Source organism: Gymnodraco acuticeps, unplaced genomic scaffold (genome assembly GCF_902827175.1).
Source record: "Gymnodraco acuticeps unplaced genomic scaffold, fGymAcu1.1, whole genome shotgun sequence".
NCBI classification, from domain to species: Eukaryota; Metazoa; Chordata; class Actinopteri; order Perciformes; family Bathydraconidae; genus Gymnodraco; species Gymnodraco acuticeps.
In genome coordinates, this window is record NW_022992265.1 from 3,320,926 (window position 1) to 3,340,077 (window position 19,152).

A 19,152-nucleotide genomic window follows, 5' to 3' on the forward strand; every position below is an offset into this window, starting at 1 on the left:
AATGATATGTGTGATAAGTCACATCAGTATTTTCTCTGCCTCTTTCTCTTTTCAATTGAGCATCCCTATGGCTTTAGAGGAATGGGAGGTAAATAATAAAACATTAAGTGATGAACCCTGAACTCAAAATGAACTTATTTTTGCATATAAATGGAAGTAAATCAATTAAACTCGAAGCTTTTAATCAATTTGTTTTTGTGTGTACTGTAGGTGCTTTTAATCAAAACATTTCCACCATCAGCCTGCTTACGGGCCTAAGCCTTAAAGCTATAATTGGTCCCTTGGCAGTGCTTTCCCCTTTCACAATGTTTTTCTTTTTTATGACGGTCACATAGATCTGAGAGCTGCTGTATTTTTCTTCTTCTTAGTGCTAAAGCTAAAAGCCCACTCCAGTGAAGGCTGAAACTGGCAATATCACCCTGAGCCGGGAGATTATGGTCCGGCACATTCAGGTGGGCCACCAGCTCGCTGATCATCAGTCACAATGTCAGCACAGATGAGATTAGTCAAGTTGTTTGCTGTGCTTCACAGTCAGAATGCTGCTGACACATCTCTCCACTGTGACATTAACTTTCATACAGAATCAAGTGACACTGCCTCATGAATCAAATATGTACCTGCAGAGCTGAAATGAGGTAGAAATGTAACTTGGGAAGAGAGGATAGCGTCTCCATTGTAAACAAATGTTTAATGATTTGATTAGATTTACAAAGGGAAACCACAGACACAGCTGTACGCTAAAACAAAGGCTAGATGTAATTGTCCGCCCTTCATCTCTGCACATTTTAGCGTGGGATGTGCAGCAGGTGTAGAGTATAAATATGAATACAGATGTCCAGAATGGCTGGTTGTTGAGTATGTGCATTAGTGATAAACTATTTTATTTTCATCTCAACCAGCCGCTCTTCATGCTGTTATCAGAATGCAGCATAGATCGTAGCCTGATGGAATCTGAGTCTGACAATATTGGAAGCCAAGAATACGATACTTAGGTTATTGATTTTCATAGTTGCTGGGTGGGAATTGTATGAATGTGAATTTGACTGTGATATAAATCTTTATGACTAATCTTAAAGGGAGGATTAAGAGAGCTGGCCGATGAATGTGAATAGAGTGCTTTATTATTATTGATGATGATATAGAAATCTGTTGGTTCTGTTTTGATCCCATGGAAAATAAAGGCATGCTGGGAAAGCCAGTCTTAAAACCAAGTTGCATACATCATTTAACCGACTCCTCTAATGACCAGTGATCCAGGGGGTAAGGTGAAAAATACAAGGAACATCTCTGTTGAGGAGCACAGAGAGTAGGAAGAATGAGCCATACCACCACAAAAGCCTTTCTCAGTTTCAGCTGACTGCACCAAATAATGGAAAGCAGTGCCTTGATGAATGGCTGGAGAGCAGTCAAGCACACCACTGCAGAATAAACTGTAAACTGCAGGCAGGATACAAAGAAAACAAATAACTCAGAAAGTAGTTGAAGAAATAGCCAATGCCTCCATTCATTATGGATAAATAACAATTATTAATATTCATATGAAATTAATTCGAGGCAGTTTATCAAACCAAGTTCACCTCTGGCGCCTGATTCTACGACAGCGTCAGTGCAAACAAAGATGTCGGAGGTTCTGAGCTCCCTTCTGCATGCTAATGAGTCATGGCAATGTCATAGGGTGCCGGGAAATGACAAAAGATGTCTCCCACAAATCAAACATATTACACTGAAAACTCACTTTGGAAATTGATTTGTTGGTATTGCAATGACAAAGCTGCCAATACGTTCACATAGGGCTCCATTGATTCAAGCAATTATTACATGTGATATTTTAATAAATTACTGTGTAACATAAATGCACATACATATTTGTCTCATATAAGGCTGATACGTTGTTGACTTGATAGCAATACCTATGGAAATCATGTCTAGAGTTTTATTTTAATTATGTTCCTTAAACTAAATAGTAACATAAATGGAGGAAAGTTCTTAAATGCAAATGAATTAAATGTGTTTTATTCCCAATAACAAATTAGTAGACTTTGATATACCTACAAATAAAATGACTTTATTCTACATAAAGGTTCCTTTTTCTGGATAAAAAGTATCTTGAATCTCGTGTGAACAGTAACAGTAACAAATGCGTAATTATTTTCATGGTTGTCTGTTAATTATGCTACATCTTATCCAAACTACATTTCTCATTTGTGTGCACAGTAAATCTTGTGAAACTGAAAACTGTAATAATAATGCAATAATGGTCACAAGGTATTTAAGGAGACAATATACTCTTGAGAACACAGTCATTAATCACTGAAATTACTATGAGTTGACAAAATTGTAATTAATTGGCTTACTAAGCCGTGGCCTATTTGCCAGCATGTTGGGAGAAAAGGAAGTTGAACATCTGCAGTGTATAAATATTCCATTTAATTAAAACGTGAATCCTCTTGTGGTGTGCATTCCTTGGTGGAAGGAACAAGAAATAATGGAGCTTGCCGCCTCCCAAGTGAGACAAATACAGACAGCTCTCAGTTCCAACTCAGTATAAAAGTTTTGTAAAAGTGTGCCTTACAATTTGCTCTCAATATCCTGTTGGATTCCCAGTGTGACTCCTCTTTCACTTGTGTTGGAATAACTTATCCTCACTTGGCTCAGTCACTTTCTCCTCAAGGACTAATAGACACTTTCACACATGACTCCTAGATCAGTTCAGCCGACATTATACCTACTAAATTCTTCAAAAGGTCACATAGGTTGTAACACCACTGTAAATTGCTTCAGGAATAATGGTAATGTCACATATTTTACAATCCAGTGAAGCCTTTTCTGAAGGAACCCAACTTTGATTCAACCTTCTTTACTAACTAAAGACATACAGTATATACCCGTTATTTTCCTCAAAGAATCTAACAAGAGATCATTAAAAAATAATTAAGACTTTCCATGTGCTATTAAATAAACATTTATTTGAACATTTCCAATTATTTCCTCAAGCACTGAAGACATCCTGCTCAAATTTAAGAAACATTTGATGTGAGATGCGACACTGAAGAAAAGTGGTCTTCCTTGGTAATAGGCCTACTCCAGCTTGTTGTGAAACTAAAATATTAAATGTTTCTATTGAAACATGACCCATTCCTTCTCATCTTTAGTTACATTTGGTACACCAAGACTTAATGCCAGTTTTATTGTCATTCAATTACAAGTTAGAATCATGGATGGATCCTTCTAGCACTAAGTTAGTGATAGCGCTCTACTGTATGTTAGTACAAAAACAAACTATAATCTTCTGTATTTAAACTCTAACAAGGTGGACTTTCTTTTTAAAAACCTTCTACCGTCAATTAAAGTTTGAATGTTGGGCGACAAATCCTCATTTTAGCCAGGTTTTCTTCAACATAGGAATCCTGACAAAATAAAATTGTTTTAGTAATACAGAGTGTACACTTTATATCTTTTAAATAGCTTATTATTACTATTACATCTTCTTTTTTTATCACTTTCATGCTTTCTTTCTATGGTCTAAAGAAGAATGCCTACTTTAGGCAACATTTGAATTGGCATGTACTGTATATATAACATTGACATGACTTTCTTCCAGTTTTAGCAAACAACTCGACATCCAGCCAGGCTTTTGGCCAGGTCTAAGTGAAGGAGCCATGACACCCGCTTTGGCAGCCATTCTTTCTTTTTAAATCTCATATCAAGATTTTATTGATAATTTGTCATGGTTTGTCGAGGCCTTGCTCCCAGCTATCTCTGACCTTTTGAGTCAGAGAGCAGCTCTGACACCACAGGCAGGGCTGCTGGCTGCTGAAGGTCCAGGCTCAAGATGAAAGATGGCTGGATTTCACTGAGGACACCTACGCTGCAAAATGTCCTGCCAGACAGGCTCTGACTGCTAAATCAGCACCATCCATCCCCTCAAATCCTAAATGTACAGAAGCTCATTTTCAGATTCAAATTGTTTTAATTGCTTGTTTTGCAAGCAATTCTTGATTTATGTTAGCAGAAATAGCAGTGAATGCATCAGCAACAATATTTGAAGTACTATTTTGAAATTCTGTTGCTAGAACAGTAAACAATATTACACACAAAATAAAACACAACAGCGTAAGGTAGAGTAGGTCTACAGTACAGGCACTCTGCCAAAAGCAGGTATGTCGAGGGAAATAATTGCTGATAAGCACATTATTCCAGCTTTTGGCATTTGTTTCCAAACAAGCGACATGAGGGCAAGCAGAGGGAACTGTGAAACTAACAAGGAGACATCGTGTATACGTGGCTTCCAAGTTTAGCTCATGTCAACGTATTACCAATATACCAGGACATTTCAAAATGCTTTTATCTTCTATATCCTCAAATTGCTGCAGACGTTTTCTGAAGTAACACATCAAATCTTTTTCAATCAAACTGCCTGCTGCAGATAAATTCCTATTTATTTTTGGCAACTTGGGATCTAAAAAAGTAGAAAGGTGCTGGGTAAACATTGAGGTAAGGGTGTGAACATTGTCAAAATGTTTCTTTCCGTTTGAGGAAAATACAATTTTAAACAGTCAAGTTTTTACTTAAAATTCAAGCAGAAGCAAGCTTAAATCAGAACAAATACACATTCATAAACAGTAAACAAAATGTGCAACTCCTAATTTCTCCTGTTTTCACAGCACAATTTAGGATATTCTATTTTCCAAATGTAAAAGTAGTTCAAACTATGCATGACTAAAAAAAGTGTGCTATTGTAAAGACAGTTTGTACACAATTTTCAACATTTTAAATATACAATGAAAATATATTAGTACAGTATGTACTGCATGAAATGCTGTATTTATGTTTGCTGTTTTAATATTGATGTTTTTTCTGGCCAATATACATCACCAGCTGAACATTATATTGGCATTATATATAACTTCATAATAAAATGTTGGGTCAAGTCTAGGAGGACTTTGCTCTACAGCTCAATTCACAGAAGCCCAATGATGAAAAGCTGTTCAATGAACAAACCCTACACTTTGATTTGGCTTTATTGATAGTTCACTGTTGGACGTTTTTGTTGCCACAGAGCAAGACTGGATTCAACCGTGATCATCTCAGTGTGTTCCTCCCTGTTAATAGCAGGTTCTGTTCTGTTTGTTTGACTTACTGTGACTTGTGTTTCCTCTCTCACAGAAATGCACACTCTAGAGACCTGGCTGATTCATAGGGGTTGAGGATAATATGTCCATGTTCAGGAACTAGTGAACATTTAATAACAAATTGAATACAACTAAGTAGTTCTCAACCCCCAACCTTGAGGCAGTAGCTCAGAAAAAGACCCATAATCAGTCATGAGAGTGTCTGTCTCGAGCTGTCCAGATAATGGCTGGCAGTCACACCCTTCTCCAGAGTGGTATTGGTATTATTGCTTAGTATACTATGTATGGGGTCCTCTTGCCAAAACTAATACAGCTTATCCCTCAAAGGGGGTGAAATGTCTAAGATTAATAGTGACTACTAAAAATTCAAACAATCCTCCATTGTAACTCAATTAAATCAGTTCGCACAATGGTTTACTCTTCTCTCAAGAATTCGTACTGTCTAATTCTTGTCATTACTTTCAAAACAAAAACAGCTTCTGCTATTAACGGCAGCTCTGCCTCCAGCTTATCTGCTGGTGGAAACAGATAGCAATACTGCATTTTTCAGCACATTAATATTCTATACTGTATGCAACTGAAGTGCACCAACACTCTTTGAAGCATATCATGTAAACAACATGTTCCATTCACTAGAGTCCAAATAAAACCACCAGATATTGTTACGATTATTGTGTTATGTCACGTTTTCTATGTCTTGGTTTGGGTGTTTTGCTGTTCTCCCCGTCATGTTTTCCTCCTGGTATATTGTCTGGTCCTTTTCCCTGTGTTTTTCCTCCCGTCGTTAGTTTCCCTGGTGTGTCTAGTTGTCTGATTGTTTTCACCTGTGGCCCTTGTGTTTCTCCTCCCCTGCCCGGCTTTGTCTCGTCTTGTGATTACCCCTCCCTGTATTTAGTCTGTTCTCTTCCTGTGTTCAGTGTCGGTTCGTCTTGTGGTTTGGCTTGTCCTCGGTGAGTGTTGTGTTCTGTCTTTGTTAGTATAGCCTTGACTTGGAGAGGGTCTGAGTCCGACCCTTGTCAATTAACTACGGGGGTCCCTCAGGGCTCTGTTCTTGGTCCCCTCCTCTTCTCCCTGTACACAAACTCGCTCGGATCAGTCATTAGCCCGCATGGTTTTTCTTACCACTGCTACGCTGACGACACCCAATTAATTCTGTCCTTTCCCCGCTCAGAGACCCAGGTCGTCGCACGCATCTCTGCTTGTCTAGCTGACATCTCTCAGTGGATGTCTGCTCACCACCTCAAGCTCAACCTTGACAAGACTGAGCTGCTCTTCCTCCCGGGAAAAGATTGTCCAACTCTTGACCTGACAATCAACATCGGCACCTCAGTTGTTTCCCCGACTCAGACTGCAAGGAATCTGGGTGTGATCCTAGATAACAGCCTGTCCTTCATTGCAAACATCGCTGCTACAACCCGTTGCTGCAGATACACGCTTTACAACATCAGGAAGATACGTCCCCAGCTGACTCAGAAAGCGACTCAGGTTCTGGTCCAGGCTCTCGTCATCTCACGCCTAGACTACTGCAACTCCCTCCTGGCTGGTCTACCTGCATGTGCCATCCGACCTCTGCAGCTCATCCAGAATGCAGCGGCTCGTCTGGTCTTCAACCTTCCTAAATTCTCCCACACCACTCCGCTCCTCCGCTCGCTTCACTGGCTTCCGGTAACTGCTAGAATCCACTTCAAGACACTGGTACTTGCTTACCATGCTGCGAATGGATCTGGCCCTTCCTACATCCAGGACATGGTTAAACCGTACACCCCAGCGCGTGCACTACGCTCTGCATCAGCCAAACGACTCGTTGCGCCCTCGCTGCGAGGGGGACCCAAGTTCCCATCGGCGAAAACACGTGGGTTTGCTGTCCTGGCTCCAAGATGGTGGAATGAGCTCCCCATTGACATCAGGACGGCAGATAGCTTGCACATCTTCCGGCGCAAACTGAAAACTCATCTCTTTCGACTCCACTTCGAGCGTTAGAACTATTAACGAAGTACTTTTATACTAATAAAGGACTGGCTTACCTAAAGCCAGTTGAGTAGCACTTGAAATGTTTGGCTCTATGAAACCTGATGTACTTATATGATTCTGTTTTCTTCAAGGTTGTGTCTTCCTGGTCGAATGTACTTATTGTAAGTCGCTTTGGATAAAAGCGTCAGCTAAATGCAATGTAATGTAAATAAAGGAATTTTCACGTTAATCTGCATTTGGGTCCTACCTGCTTCACACATCGTAACAGATATTGCAAGTATGCACAACATTAATGTATGCAAACCCCTCTTGTGGTTACTGTCTGTCGTCATTTTAAATAGGTTTGAGATTGCAACAGCTTTGTTAGAAGCTGGAAGTAATTACTAATTTATTTGGGGCATGTGATCGAATATGTAAAGCATGTGTGAACAGGGCAAGTGAGGATATGATGTGAATAAAATTACAAAATATGTGTCTATCTGAAATAAACAAGAAAAGAAAATAAGATGACATGGTCAATGCAAAACCCTAGATTTAAAAGCATTTACCTGACTTTCCAAGGCCTGTGCACATACATTTGGGTATCTGTTCTTACTGTACCAACCCACAAACGGTGGAATTAGACCACTCAGTCAGTATAATGTGGGCTGCCTCAGACAGAAACATCAGATTTAACAAGCCATACAGATTTGTCTGCCCTTCCAATATCACAAACGTTCTTCAGAATATATCACACCCTATCTTAATATCAGCTAAAGTTTGACCTTTACCTAAGATTTACCTTTGCAAAGGTCATACGTTTCTTGCCAATCAGAGCACACATGTCTTCGAGAGGGGGGATTGAAGGGACAGAAAGATGCAGCCGGACAGCATGAGAATGTGTTTTGTTGAACATTTAAGCATGAAAACATGTTCTTATAGATAAAAACAAAAACAGTATGAACTTGAGATATAGTATGTCCTCTCTAAACAGACATTACAAGTTTAGGAATTAAATGATATTCATGCATACGTTCACATTAAAAATAATATAAAGAGATGATGCAGAATGATGAATCTGACCAAGGCGCCATTTGAATAATATAATATGCTCTCTGACACATTCATTAACTTCTTTAAGCTGTACGTGTTGATAAAGGAAAAGGCTTTGAGAGTGAATGAGAGTAGATAAGACAGGCTGCATTCTTTCATCAACTGGCCCGTAAAGTAACCCCTTCATATCTGATTGTTTTCACCTTCAGTGACCTTTTCGGAACAGTCGAAACATGGGCAAAAACACATTTCTTGTAATTTATTTCTACAATGACAGAAAGGTCACATCTGTCACCAAAAACGATCATTTACGCTGAGTGTAATTTAGGCCCTGTTGGTTCAACACCAACACAAATTCTTCTTATGTTCATGGCAGACCTGCTGATCTGAGGCACTCAATAAGCTGGGGGTATTTTAAAAGCTATCAGCCAAGTTGATTACAGAGATTTAAGCAACTATTTAAGGGCAGTGGCTAATTAGCACTAAATCTAGATCTGATCCATTTACTGCAGCTAATCTTTAAATGACCTGTCCAAAGTGATCCATGAAACTGAGCAACTACTGGTTCCAACTCAGTCAGCTTCAGATAATGTCACAATTTAAAATCATCAGGGAACATTTCAAATCTTAGAATACAGGGCCTTCCAATAATACAATTCATTCATTCATAGAAAATCCATATGTAATTATGGTAAAAGCAAAGGCTGTGATTACTTTTGTCCAGATTAGAAATGTACTCCACGTCACTCTCTTTCGCACCCATTTGCATCAGGCATTAAAGAACAAATGCGACTGCAAAAGAGACTGGTGGAGACAATATGTGTCGTTCGTGAATATTCTTAAATTGCAGACGGAATCCAGCTGAAGTTTCTGCCTCAACTGATGGTTTCTTTCCTGGTGGCTCTCGTGGGTTTTTCTCAAATCTAATATTGAATCTTTCTTGCATTAAATGGGTTTTTGTTTAATCTTATCAAGACACATCCGGCTGCATGCATCCTTTATCTGCACTGGGAATATATTTGTTTTCCTCAATGCTTCTATCAGCTGTAAACAAGAGCAGTGGACAGCAGATGGACACGATGCACATGTTGGGAAGACCCAACCCATGACAACTGAGTGGCAGCTCTGCATTGTATTCATATTCGGTACCAATGGTGTGATCTTAAATGATGCAGTCAGTTGATTGAGCTGTTACGGAGCCCGATGAAGCCTGCTAGAGAGGAAATAACCAAGATGGAGTAAGTTGTCTGTCAGCTTTACCCTGTATCAAAAAGGACATTTGGTGCCTGTTACTGAGTAACACCTGAGCAAACGTGAACCTCCCCTGACTCAGAGGTGGTACTGAGTGCCATCCTCCCCTGTGATTTGCCACAGTGGGGGAAGGCAATGTGTGGACAATACACAGGACTGGCAATAAATATCCTTGCTGGGAGAAACTCTTAGCACTGCTTTCTTTTTTCCCGCTGTGCAGGAACACGAAAGTGGCAATACATCAGCTTTAGAAAGTGGGTCAGTTCTATCTCCAGGTGGAACAGGAAATTACACGTTCAACTGGTGTTACTTATCCGACTGAGCATGTGATGTGCCCTTAAATAAACTTTGGGATTATGTTGTTTTGTCAAATCCTGGTGCTTGCAAACATACTAATAAGCATAAAGTCTACACGGTTACAAAAAATGGCAACACTAAGACAACTTCAGCAAGAAATGCTCATAATCAGGGCCGTCCCTCCCTACAGGCCGATCGTGCAGACTGCATGGGGCCTCACCTTGCGGAGGGGGCCTCACCTTGCGGAGGGGGCCTCATCTTGAGGAGGGTGCCTCAACTGAGCCGAAAATGCGGCGCACCTATGTGCTTATGCGGCGCAATTAGTGTGGCGTGGCACTGTTTCGCCGCTACAAGGCTCCACTAGCACATCCCTCCCCACCGTCACCGCTCGCGAAACAGAGGGCCTCATCATATAACTTTGCGTGGGGCCTCATGTTGGCCAGGGACAGCCCTGCTCATAATAGTGATCAACCCAACTCTAGAAAATGCTAACAGACTGATAAATGCTTTTAATGGAAGGGAATTCAGTGAAACATAAGCTTGATTGTGAATTATTCAGCATATGTTTTGCAATAACCACAAGTATAGATTACCATTTTAAATATTACAAACTGTTCAGTGAGAAATATGCATTCATGTTCCATCTCCAGAAAGCCCAATGAATAATGTGGTCAAAAATATGTTTTAATTTAACCGTTATCACACTGAAAATCATTGCCCTATCCTCTTTAAATGTACAGTTGCAATAAAAAGTATGTGAACCCTTTGGATTCTCCACACATAGCGTTGTGTGTTCCTTCCAAACAACTCAACTTTGGTTTCATCTGTCCACAGAATATTTTGCCAGTAGTGCTGTGGAACATCCAGGTGCTCTTTTGCAAACTTCAAACGTGCAGCAATGTTTTTTCTGGACAGCAGTGGCTTCCTCCGTGGTGTCCTCCCATGAACTCCATTCTTGTTCAGTGTTTTACGTATCGTAGATTCGTCAACAGAGATGTTAGCATGTGCCAGAGATTTCTTTAAGTCTGTAGCTGACACTCTAGGATTCGTCTTCACCTCATTGAGCATTCTGCGCTGTGCTCTTGCAGTCATCTTTACAGGACGGCCACTCCTAGGGAGAGTAGCAACAGTGCTGAACTTTCTCCATTTATAGACACTTTGTCTTACTTACTTATTTGACTGATGAACATCAAGGCTTTAGAGATACTTTTGTAACCCTTTCCAGCTTTATGCAAGTCAACAATTCTTAATCGTAGGTCTTCTGAGAGCTCTTTGGTGCGAAGCATGGTTCACATCTGGCAATGCTTCTTAAGAATAGCAAATTCAAAAGTGGTGTGTATTTTTTATAGGGCAGGGCAGCTTTAACCAACACCTCCAATCTCGTCTCATTGATTGGACTCCAGGTTGGCTGACTCCTGACTCCAATTAGCTCTTGAAGAAGTCTTTAGCCTAGGGGTTCACATACTTTTTCCACCCTGCACTGTGAACATGGTGTGTTCAATAAAAACATGAAAACATATAATTGTTTGTGTGGTATTAGTTTAAGCAGACTGTGTTTGTCTATTGTTGTGACTTAGATGAAGATCAGAACACATTTTATGACCAACTTATGCAGAAATCCAGGTAATTCCAAAGGGTTCACATACTTTTCCTTGCAACTGTATCATGACCTTATCCACAAAAGCTGTTTGATTTACATTCAAACTGCCTGAACATGACTTTCATGGTTACATAACACAGTTCTAAAAATGAAACTCTTTCATTTCATCTTCATCTTTTACTGTACCTCTGGCAATTAAGGTTTAATAAAGTAGCTGCATGATTCTCCCATTTGAAAAAGAAAAAAAGAAAAATCATTATAACAAGTTACCTTGCTATTTCGATCTGAAAAACATTTTGATGACCATGAGAAGTTCTCTCATGGAGCAGTTTACCTTCATTTACAGCGCTTACACTTGAATAGATTAAATAACATTTTCTCTGCACTGGCAGCTGTCAAATCATCGCTTCATACACTGAGGTGAGTCCTCAGAGATGGAAATAAATATATGTGTAATGTCTCACCAAATAAACTCAGAGGCATGATTCCCATTTTAATGACATCTAAAGTTTAGGATGATCTTTTTCCTCAATTTCTTTTTGATCAGTAATTTCACTATGACAAAGTAATTATTAGCATGCACTGGCAAATTTGACAGAACCCAATAATCAATATTCAAGACTGAAACATGTGGTTCAATTCATTATCTTCATAGCTATTAATAAAAGTTATTAGTTGTAATTAGAGTGCTGAAAGTGCTGTTGAAAAAGGCTTCTCAATGTGGAACGAGATTCGAGAGGTGGGGATGCTGAATGTGTATCTTCTGTTAATTAAAAAAACTAGCCCCCTAATTACTCCTGTAATTACAAAACACAGCATTTTCAAAAAGTGGGGATAATAAAGGAAAAAACATCTGCGTTCATTCATGAAAATTAGCAGCGATAATCAGGTTTGGTTCAAGTCATTTCCAAAAACAACAAACAACAACACTGCCCAAAAAAATGCCAGAGTCTATGATGTTAGGGTTGTTAGGAAGCTAAATCTTGATTCAGTATATAAAACAGGAAAGACTACTGTAGAAGGCTCTTCAAATCTCTAACAGTTTAAAAACTGCACATCTGAAGAAACAAGCCATAGCAGCTAGCATGTATATTTGTTTTATAGATCACTAAGAGTGGCATCTGTAACCATACAGACACTTTGGTATTTATGCTACAGTGTCAGCCAGGAAGAACATGGGCAATAAGAGAACATTCATATAAAACATGAAAGAAAGAGACAGTGTATGAATCAAATATTCTCTGGCAGGATACTTTCTTTTTTTCAAAAGGTAGAAGTAATGTTTTATGGTGGGTGGCAATAAAAAACTTCCTATGATTTCACCACTCACTGCATAATGAAAATACAAAAACAGATAATATTCAATGGTAATGAAGCGGAAACCTACGCCACCAAATATCAGGACAAAGCATTAAGTACTGAAGGGCAGCAGAAAAATAAAAAGTATGAAAAGCAGGCTTGTCAGAAGGTCTTCAGTTTGCCTGCACAGTGTGTCTGGGAAAATGTGGGATGGGAAAGCAAATGAGAAATATTCTCCTCCCTCATCTACCGCTGAGGTGTCCTTGAACCAGGGACAACCCCCAAGCTGCTCCAGTGGAGCTGCACAGCGGCCAAATAGAGGAAAGGCATGGCTGGGTGAGGCAGGCAGCTCCCTGGTGAGAACATGTGAATCTATACATATGTGAAGCAGAAGCAGGTTGAATCTGAGAAATATCAAGCATGTTCATCGGACCCTTCCTGGATAAATAAAGGTTAAAAAAACGCCCAGAAAAGCTTTCCAAAAAGCAGCGTATGTTAATGCTTCCCAGGCTCAAGGGGGAGATAAAAGGGCGATCCAAACATTGTTTATTGGGAACTGTGTGCAACATAAATCATGTAGCAAGAAAATGGAGGCAATAACTCACCTTTCGCTTTGCTTTTTGTCCCAGCCACTGATAGCATGAGGGGGTAGAGCAAGGAAACAGCAGGTTAGATAGTACAGTATGAAGGATCCACATTGATAGCATGATAATTATTTGCTCAACCAATGGTAACATGAAGTGTAATATGAAATGTTATAAGCGTGGAAATGGGATTAGTATAGTCAGGATTCATACATTACCATGGCATGACATATAAAATGCATCAGCACAAGACTCAAATGAGACAAGAATACATGAATACATACCCCCCCCCTTTAAATTCTAAAAATAGGCGTCTATAGCTTGGAGTCAATATAATGTGGTGATAGTCATTGGAAAACATAATGGAAAATACTTTACACACACATTTTCTGCATTACCTCTACCAGCAAACTGTATTGCACTTCAACTCTTGATCATCCCACAAAATCAATTTGTATTTATTCCATAGAATTGTTAACGGAGAAATATAAAGAGCATAGAAAGTCCACGTTGGAAAAAACTCTAAGTATAGTTGGGTCTAACAAAACTGGACCAGGAGATTGCCGTTTTAGTCCTGTGTAAAACTAGAGGTGATTTATCAAGACTGTATGGATACATATGAAGGGCCGTGTAGGCCAAAATTCAAACTCACCTCGCACACACACTACTGAAAACATCTGGCCTTGCACACACACTACTGAAATACTCTCACATTCACAACTGAACACCTCACACACACACTACTGAAAACATCTGGCCTTGCACACACACTACTGAAATCCTCTCACATTCACTACTGAACACCTCACACGCACACTACTGAAAACATCTGGCCTTGCACACATACTACTGAAATCCTCACACACACACTACTGAAAACATCTGGCCTTGCACACATACTACTGAAATCCTCACACACACACTACTGAAAACATCTGGCCTTGCACACATACTACTGAAATACTCTCACATTCACTACTGAACAACTCACACACACACTACTGAAAATTAACGTCATACACACACTATTGAAATCCTCTCACATTCATTACTGAACACCTCGCACACACACTACTGACAATTAACCTCACGCACACACTACTGAAAAACATTTTACTGAAAGGTTCTCAGTAGGGAATGTGCATGTGTTTCACCTATGTGTGTGTGAGGGGATTCTTGCTGTAACGGAAGTCATTCTAATGTAACGGAAGTCATCTGCTAGTGGTCTCTTTGCTAGCCCCGTTAGCTCCAGGCTACTACTACTCGGACGTGTTTGTTGTGTTGATGCCTGGTGGAGTATTCTTCATTGAAATATCGCACTTGTCTTATGGCTCTGCGGTTCAAACAGACCGTCTATGAATGCAGTTTATTCGGTAAGTGAAATTCAAGCACTTTATTTCTTACTTGTCTTTTTATTCAGCTAACAAGCGAGACGAAGCTACATCTGTGCTAACGATGCTATCCGTAGCATACAAGTTAAAACATAATGGAGAAGTGTAAACATTAAGAAGGATTATACTGTAAAACATAAGGCTTCTCGGTGAGGTTGGTAAAATAAGGTCATGCTTGTACATTAGTTAGTTTGCTAGTTAGGTAACTGTATGCATTGTTATTGTTAATTTAAAATAGCTATGCTCGACGATGCAGACAGCTAGCGTCACATTAGTGTTGAAGAGCAGAGTACTGTATGAGATTAACCTCACTATAAGATCTGTGTATCTGAAAAATATGAATCTCACATTTCCAGTTGGTTCCAGAAATAACGTTGACGTAGATAAAAAAGACAAACATCTTCAACAAATGTAATGCAATGAATAAGCTTCATTGTCACAGAAGCACACATAACGTCATATCTAATATTTAAACAAATTATTTCCTTGTCCCTAAAGCATTGACTGAGCTATTTTTCGTCCTCAAATGCAGGCATTAAGTTACATGTTCACGTTCTGCTGCCACAATACATCGGTTTCTCCAGTGTTATGATAATAAAATGCTAAGTAAGTATTGGTAATAATATTAATAAAAACAACAACGTTTGGGTTCGTTCGTTTAATATGATGAACGTTAACCAGTAAGCTTCAACAATCAACTCCAGCTCAACAAACCATATTGCAATATCTACGTCAACGTTATTTCTGGAACCAACTGGAAATGTGAGATTCATATTTTTCAGATACACAGATCTTATAGTGAGGTTAATCTATGGGTTAATCTCATACCGTACTCTGCTCTTCAACACTAATGTGACGCTAGCTGTCTGCATCGTCGAGCATAGCTATTTTAAATTAACAATAACAATGCATACAGTTACCTAACTAGCAAACTAACTAATGTACAAGCATGACCTTATTTTACCAACCTCACCGAGAAGCCTTATGTTTTACAGTATAATCCTTCTTAATGTTTTACACTTCTCTATTATGTTTTAACTTGTATGCTACGGATAGCATCGTTAGCACAGATGTAGCTTCGTCTCGCTTGTTAGCTGAATAAAAAGACAAGTAAGAAATAAAGTGCTTGAATTTCACTTACCGAATAAACTGCATTCATGGACGGTCTGTTTGAACCGCAGAGCCATAAGATAAGTGCGATATTTCAATGAAGAATACTCCACCAGGCATCAACACAAAAAACACGTCCGAGTAGCAGCCTGGAGCTAATGAAGCTAACGGGGCTAGCAAAGAGACCACTAGCAGATGACTTCCGTTACATTAGAATGACTTCCGTTACAGCAAGAATCCCCTCACACACACATAGGTGAAACACATGCACATTCCCTACTGAGAACCTTTCAGTAAAATGTTTTTCAGGAGTGTGTGTGTGAGATTAATTTTCAGTATTGTGAATGTGAGAGGATTTCAGTAGTGTGTGTGTGAGGCTTAATTTTCAGTAGTGTGTGTGTGAGGTGTTCAGTAGTGAATGTGAGAGGATTTCAGTAGTGTGTGTGCAAGGCCAGATGTGTTCAGTAGTGTGTGTGTGAGGTGAGTTTGAATTTTGGCCTACACGGCCCCTCATAGATACAACAATTGGAAATGTATGTGTTGCTCGACATACCCAAGAGAACGCACTCACTCTAAAAAACCTTTTCAACCGTGGTGTCTGTTCACAAGAGGAAATTGTAATCTGGAGAGAGATTATCGTATTGCCTCACTCAAGACAAAAAATACAAAACAAACAACGGACCAGGAGGAAGAAGTTAAACACTAAGACAAAATCCAACATTGACATTTGGATTTCCCCAGGTTACAAAATGAGAGGAGGAGGATCAAATAAGCACCCTCCACATCAAAGAATACTTATTTCTGTCTTGGTTTTTGTACAGACAAAAAATAAATCATGGAAACACTAAAGTTGTTGTTTAGCCGGTGTGTATGTATTATGGTCCTTCAATACATCTACACTAGTATATGTTGTGATTTAAAGTTAAACCATTATTTGTTTTATTTCATTACGTTTGTATTGTTTGTTTTTTGCCAGATATAATATATATATATATGTCTGTTACAATTTGTTAATTATTTACAGCTTATGTCAGAATGTCAGTACTACCACACACACACACACACACACACACACACACACACACACACACACACACAATTCACCATATGGTTACTATATTGATATACAGTAGGGTAAACAAACTCTTAAGAGAAAAAACGTATCTTTAACTTTATATATTGTGCATTTTGTTTATTTGGTCCATTAGGAGGAATCAGGGGTAAGAGAGAAGTGAGAACAGAAGAAAAATGAATGATTAAAGAGGTAATAGATTGTTTACACAATATAATCATATGTATATCATTATCATGGTATCAATATTTAATGTATTAATTATTATAGTTAACGTTAATGCCAGTATATGGCTACACACGTCTGACAGGAGAAACAGGACTGGAATTTTCCTTAACAATTTTGACCAAATCTGAACGGACCAGGAAGCACACAACTTGCTGTTTCTTGTGGATCCAGAGGTTGACTGACAAGAGCACCGGTCAGCTCCTTGAGAAATAAGCTCCTCTTGAAGTATTTACCCCACTTCCACTGCTGGTCTACAATGCACTGTGTGCTAACATACCCTGCCTATTGTGGGAAATGTCTAACAGTAAGCTGTCGCACCCTTCCAGTGACATACAGACATACCAAGGCCTCAGAATACATCCCATCCTCATCCAACTCCACTGGCTCCCTGTTCAATCCTGTATCAACTTCAAAAACCTACTGCTCACTTACAAAGCCCTACATAACCTGCCCCCCCCCCCTATCTGGCTGACCTTCTTCAGGAGTACACCCCCTCTCGCTCCCTCCGCCCCTCCTCTGCTGGTCCCCACCCCACGCCTCGTCACCATGTCTGCTCGGGCTTTTAGCTGCACTGCTCCCAGACTCTGGAACTCCCTCCCCCGCACATCCGACAGTCAGACACAATCACCATATTTAAATCCCAATTAAAAACCCACCTGTTCAAATCTGCCTACTCACTGTAGTGCTCCCCATTATATGTTTCATTTGTGTCCACTTGAATGTCTCCTCCATGATTTCCTGTTTGTGTTTTTATCATGTTCTGTAGCCTATTAGCGTTTTCTTTTATTAACAAATTGTACGGTGTCCTTGGGTGTCATGAAAGGCGCCTAAAAAATCAAATGTACTATTATTATTATTATACTATGCAAACCACATTTGATTCAGTTTGTTTGTCAAATGTTGGCTTCTTAACATCTTTCTAGTGCTCAAAGTTGCATCTATATTCAACATCCTCATCAATGCTGGATTCATGTTTCCACACTGCTGATATTTAGGAAATGCTAGGCATCCATCATAACAATAATGACATGTTTGAAGGGAAGGCTTTGACATTTGAAAGGCAAGGCTCTCTGTGTGTGTGTGTGTGTGTTTACATGTTGGTGGGAAAGATGGTCCTGCAATCTGTCTTTTTTTCTCATAAACCAGCCTCCACGAGACCAACTTTACATATGACACATCTTTGCATTTCTTACACAGCCAGGCCAAACATGTTACGGTTGAGTGAAGCAGGCAGGACCCAAATGCAGAATAAACTGAAAAAATACCTTTATTTCAAGGTCTAGAGGCACAAACAGAACACTAACACGAGAACACAGTCAAAGACAAACAATGAACCGACATGGAACACAGGGGAAGACTAAATACACAGAAGGGTAATCACAGGACAAGACACAGCTGGGCAGGGGAGGGAGAAACACAAGGGCAACAGGTGAACACAATGAGACAATCAGACACACCAGGGAAACTAACAACAGGGAGGAGGACCAGACAAAACACAAGGAGGAAGACAAAACACAGAATGAACAGACTTACAAAACCCATAACCAGACAGACAACACAAATACCGTGACATAAACCTGGGAGTGTGACAGAACCCCCCCCCTCAAGGGACGGATCCCAGACGTCCCAAAAAACAAAGTCCAGCAGGGTGGGTGGAGGGGGTCTGGAGGACGGGTCTCGGGCGGACGGCCCGGGGGCAAGGCAGAGTCCAAGGTGGGGAACTCAGGCGGACGGCCCGGGGGCAAGGCAGAGTCCAAGGTGGGGAACTCGGGCGGACGGCCCGGGGGCAAGGCAGAGACCATGGAGGGGCGAAGGCCACAGCGGGCGAACTCGGGGGCCGAGCATGAGGGCGAAGGCAGCGGCAGGAAGAGTCAGGGGGCCGGGTCCGAGGGCGAGGACCGCGGCCGGGAAAGTCAGGCGGCCGGGCTCGAGGGCGAAGACCGCGACACTCAGGGGGCCGGGCTCGAGGGCGAAGACCACGGCTCTCAGGGGGCCGGGCTCGAGTGCGAAGACCAGACAGCTCCGGAGGCCGGGCAGGAGCCGGTGTCGACCGGACAGGAAACGGAGCCGGTGGGACAGGTGTCGGCAAGATCCCCCACGGAAGAGGACAAGGAGTTGGCAGGACCCCCGGCGAGACAGGTGATGTCGAGGCCTCCAACGAAACAGGACATGGGGTTGGCAGGGC

The 19,152-nt window shown here is 40.5% G+C and overlaps 1 protein-coding gene across 6 annotated transcripts in view; it reads right to left on the reverse strand.

Annotated features, from left to right (window-relative positions):
* The window catches only part of cadm2b (cell adhesion molecule 2b), a 150,589-nt gene that overhangs the window by 28,655 nt on the left and 102,782 nt on the right, over window positions 1–19,152 (reverse strand). For 4 of the 6 annotated variants that reach the window (XM_034206994.1, XM_034206993.1, XM_034206998.1 and 1 more), the window contains exon 2: window positions 13,188–13,214. The exons of the other annotated variants lie outside the window; for them this stretch is intronic. In XM_034206994.1, the coding sequence (XP_034062885.1) occupies window positions 13,188–13,214 (27 nt within the window). The remainder of the gene's footprint in view (window positions 1–13,187; window positions 13,215–19,152) is intronic. 6 annotated transcript variants of the gene reach the window in all.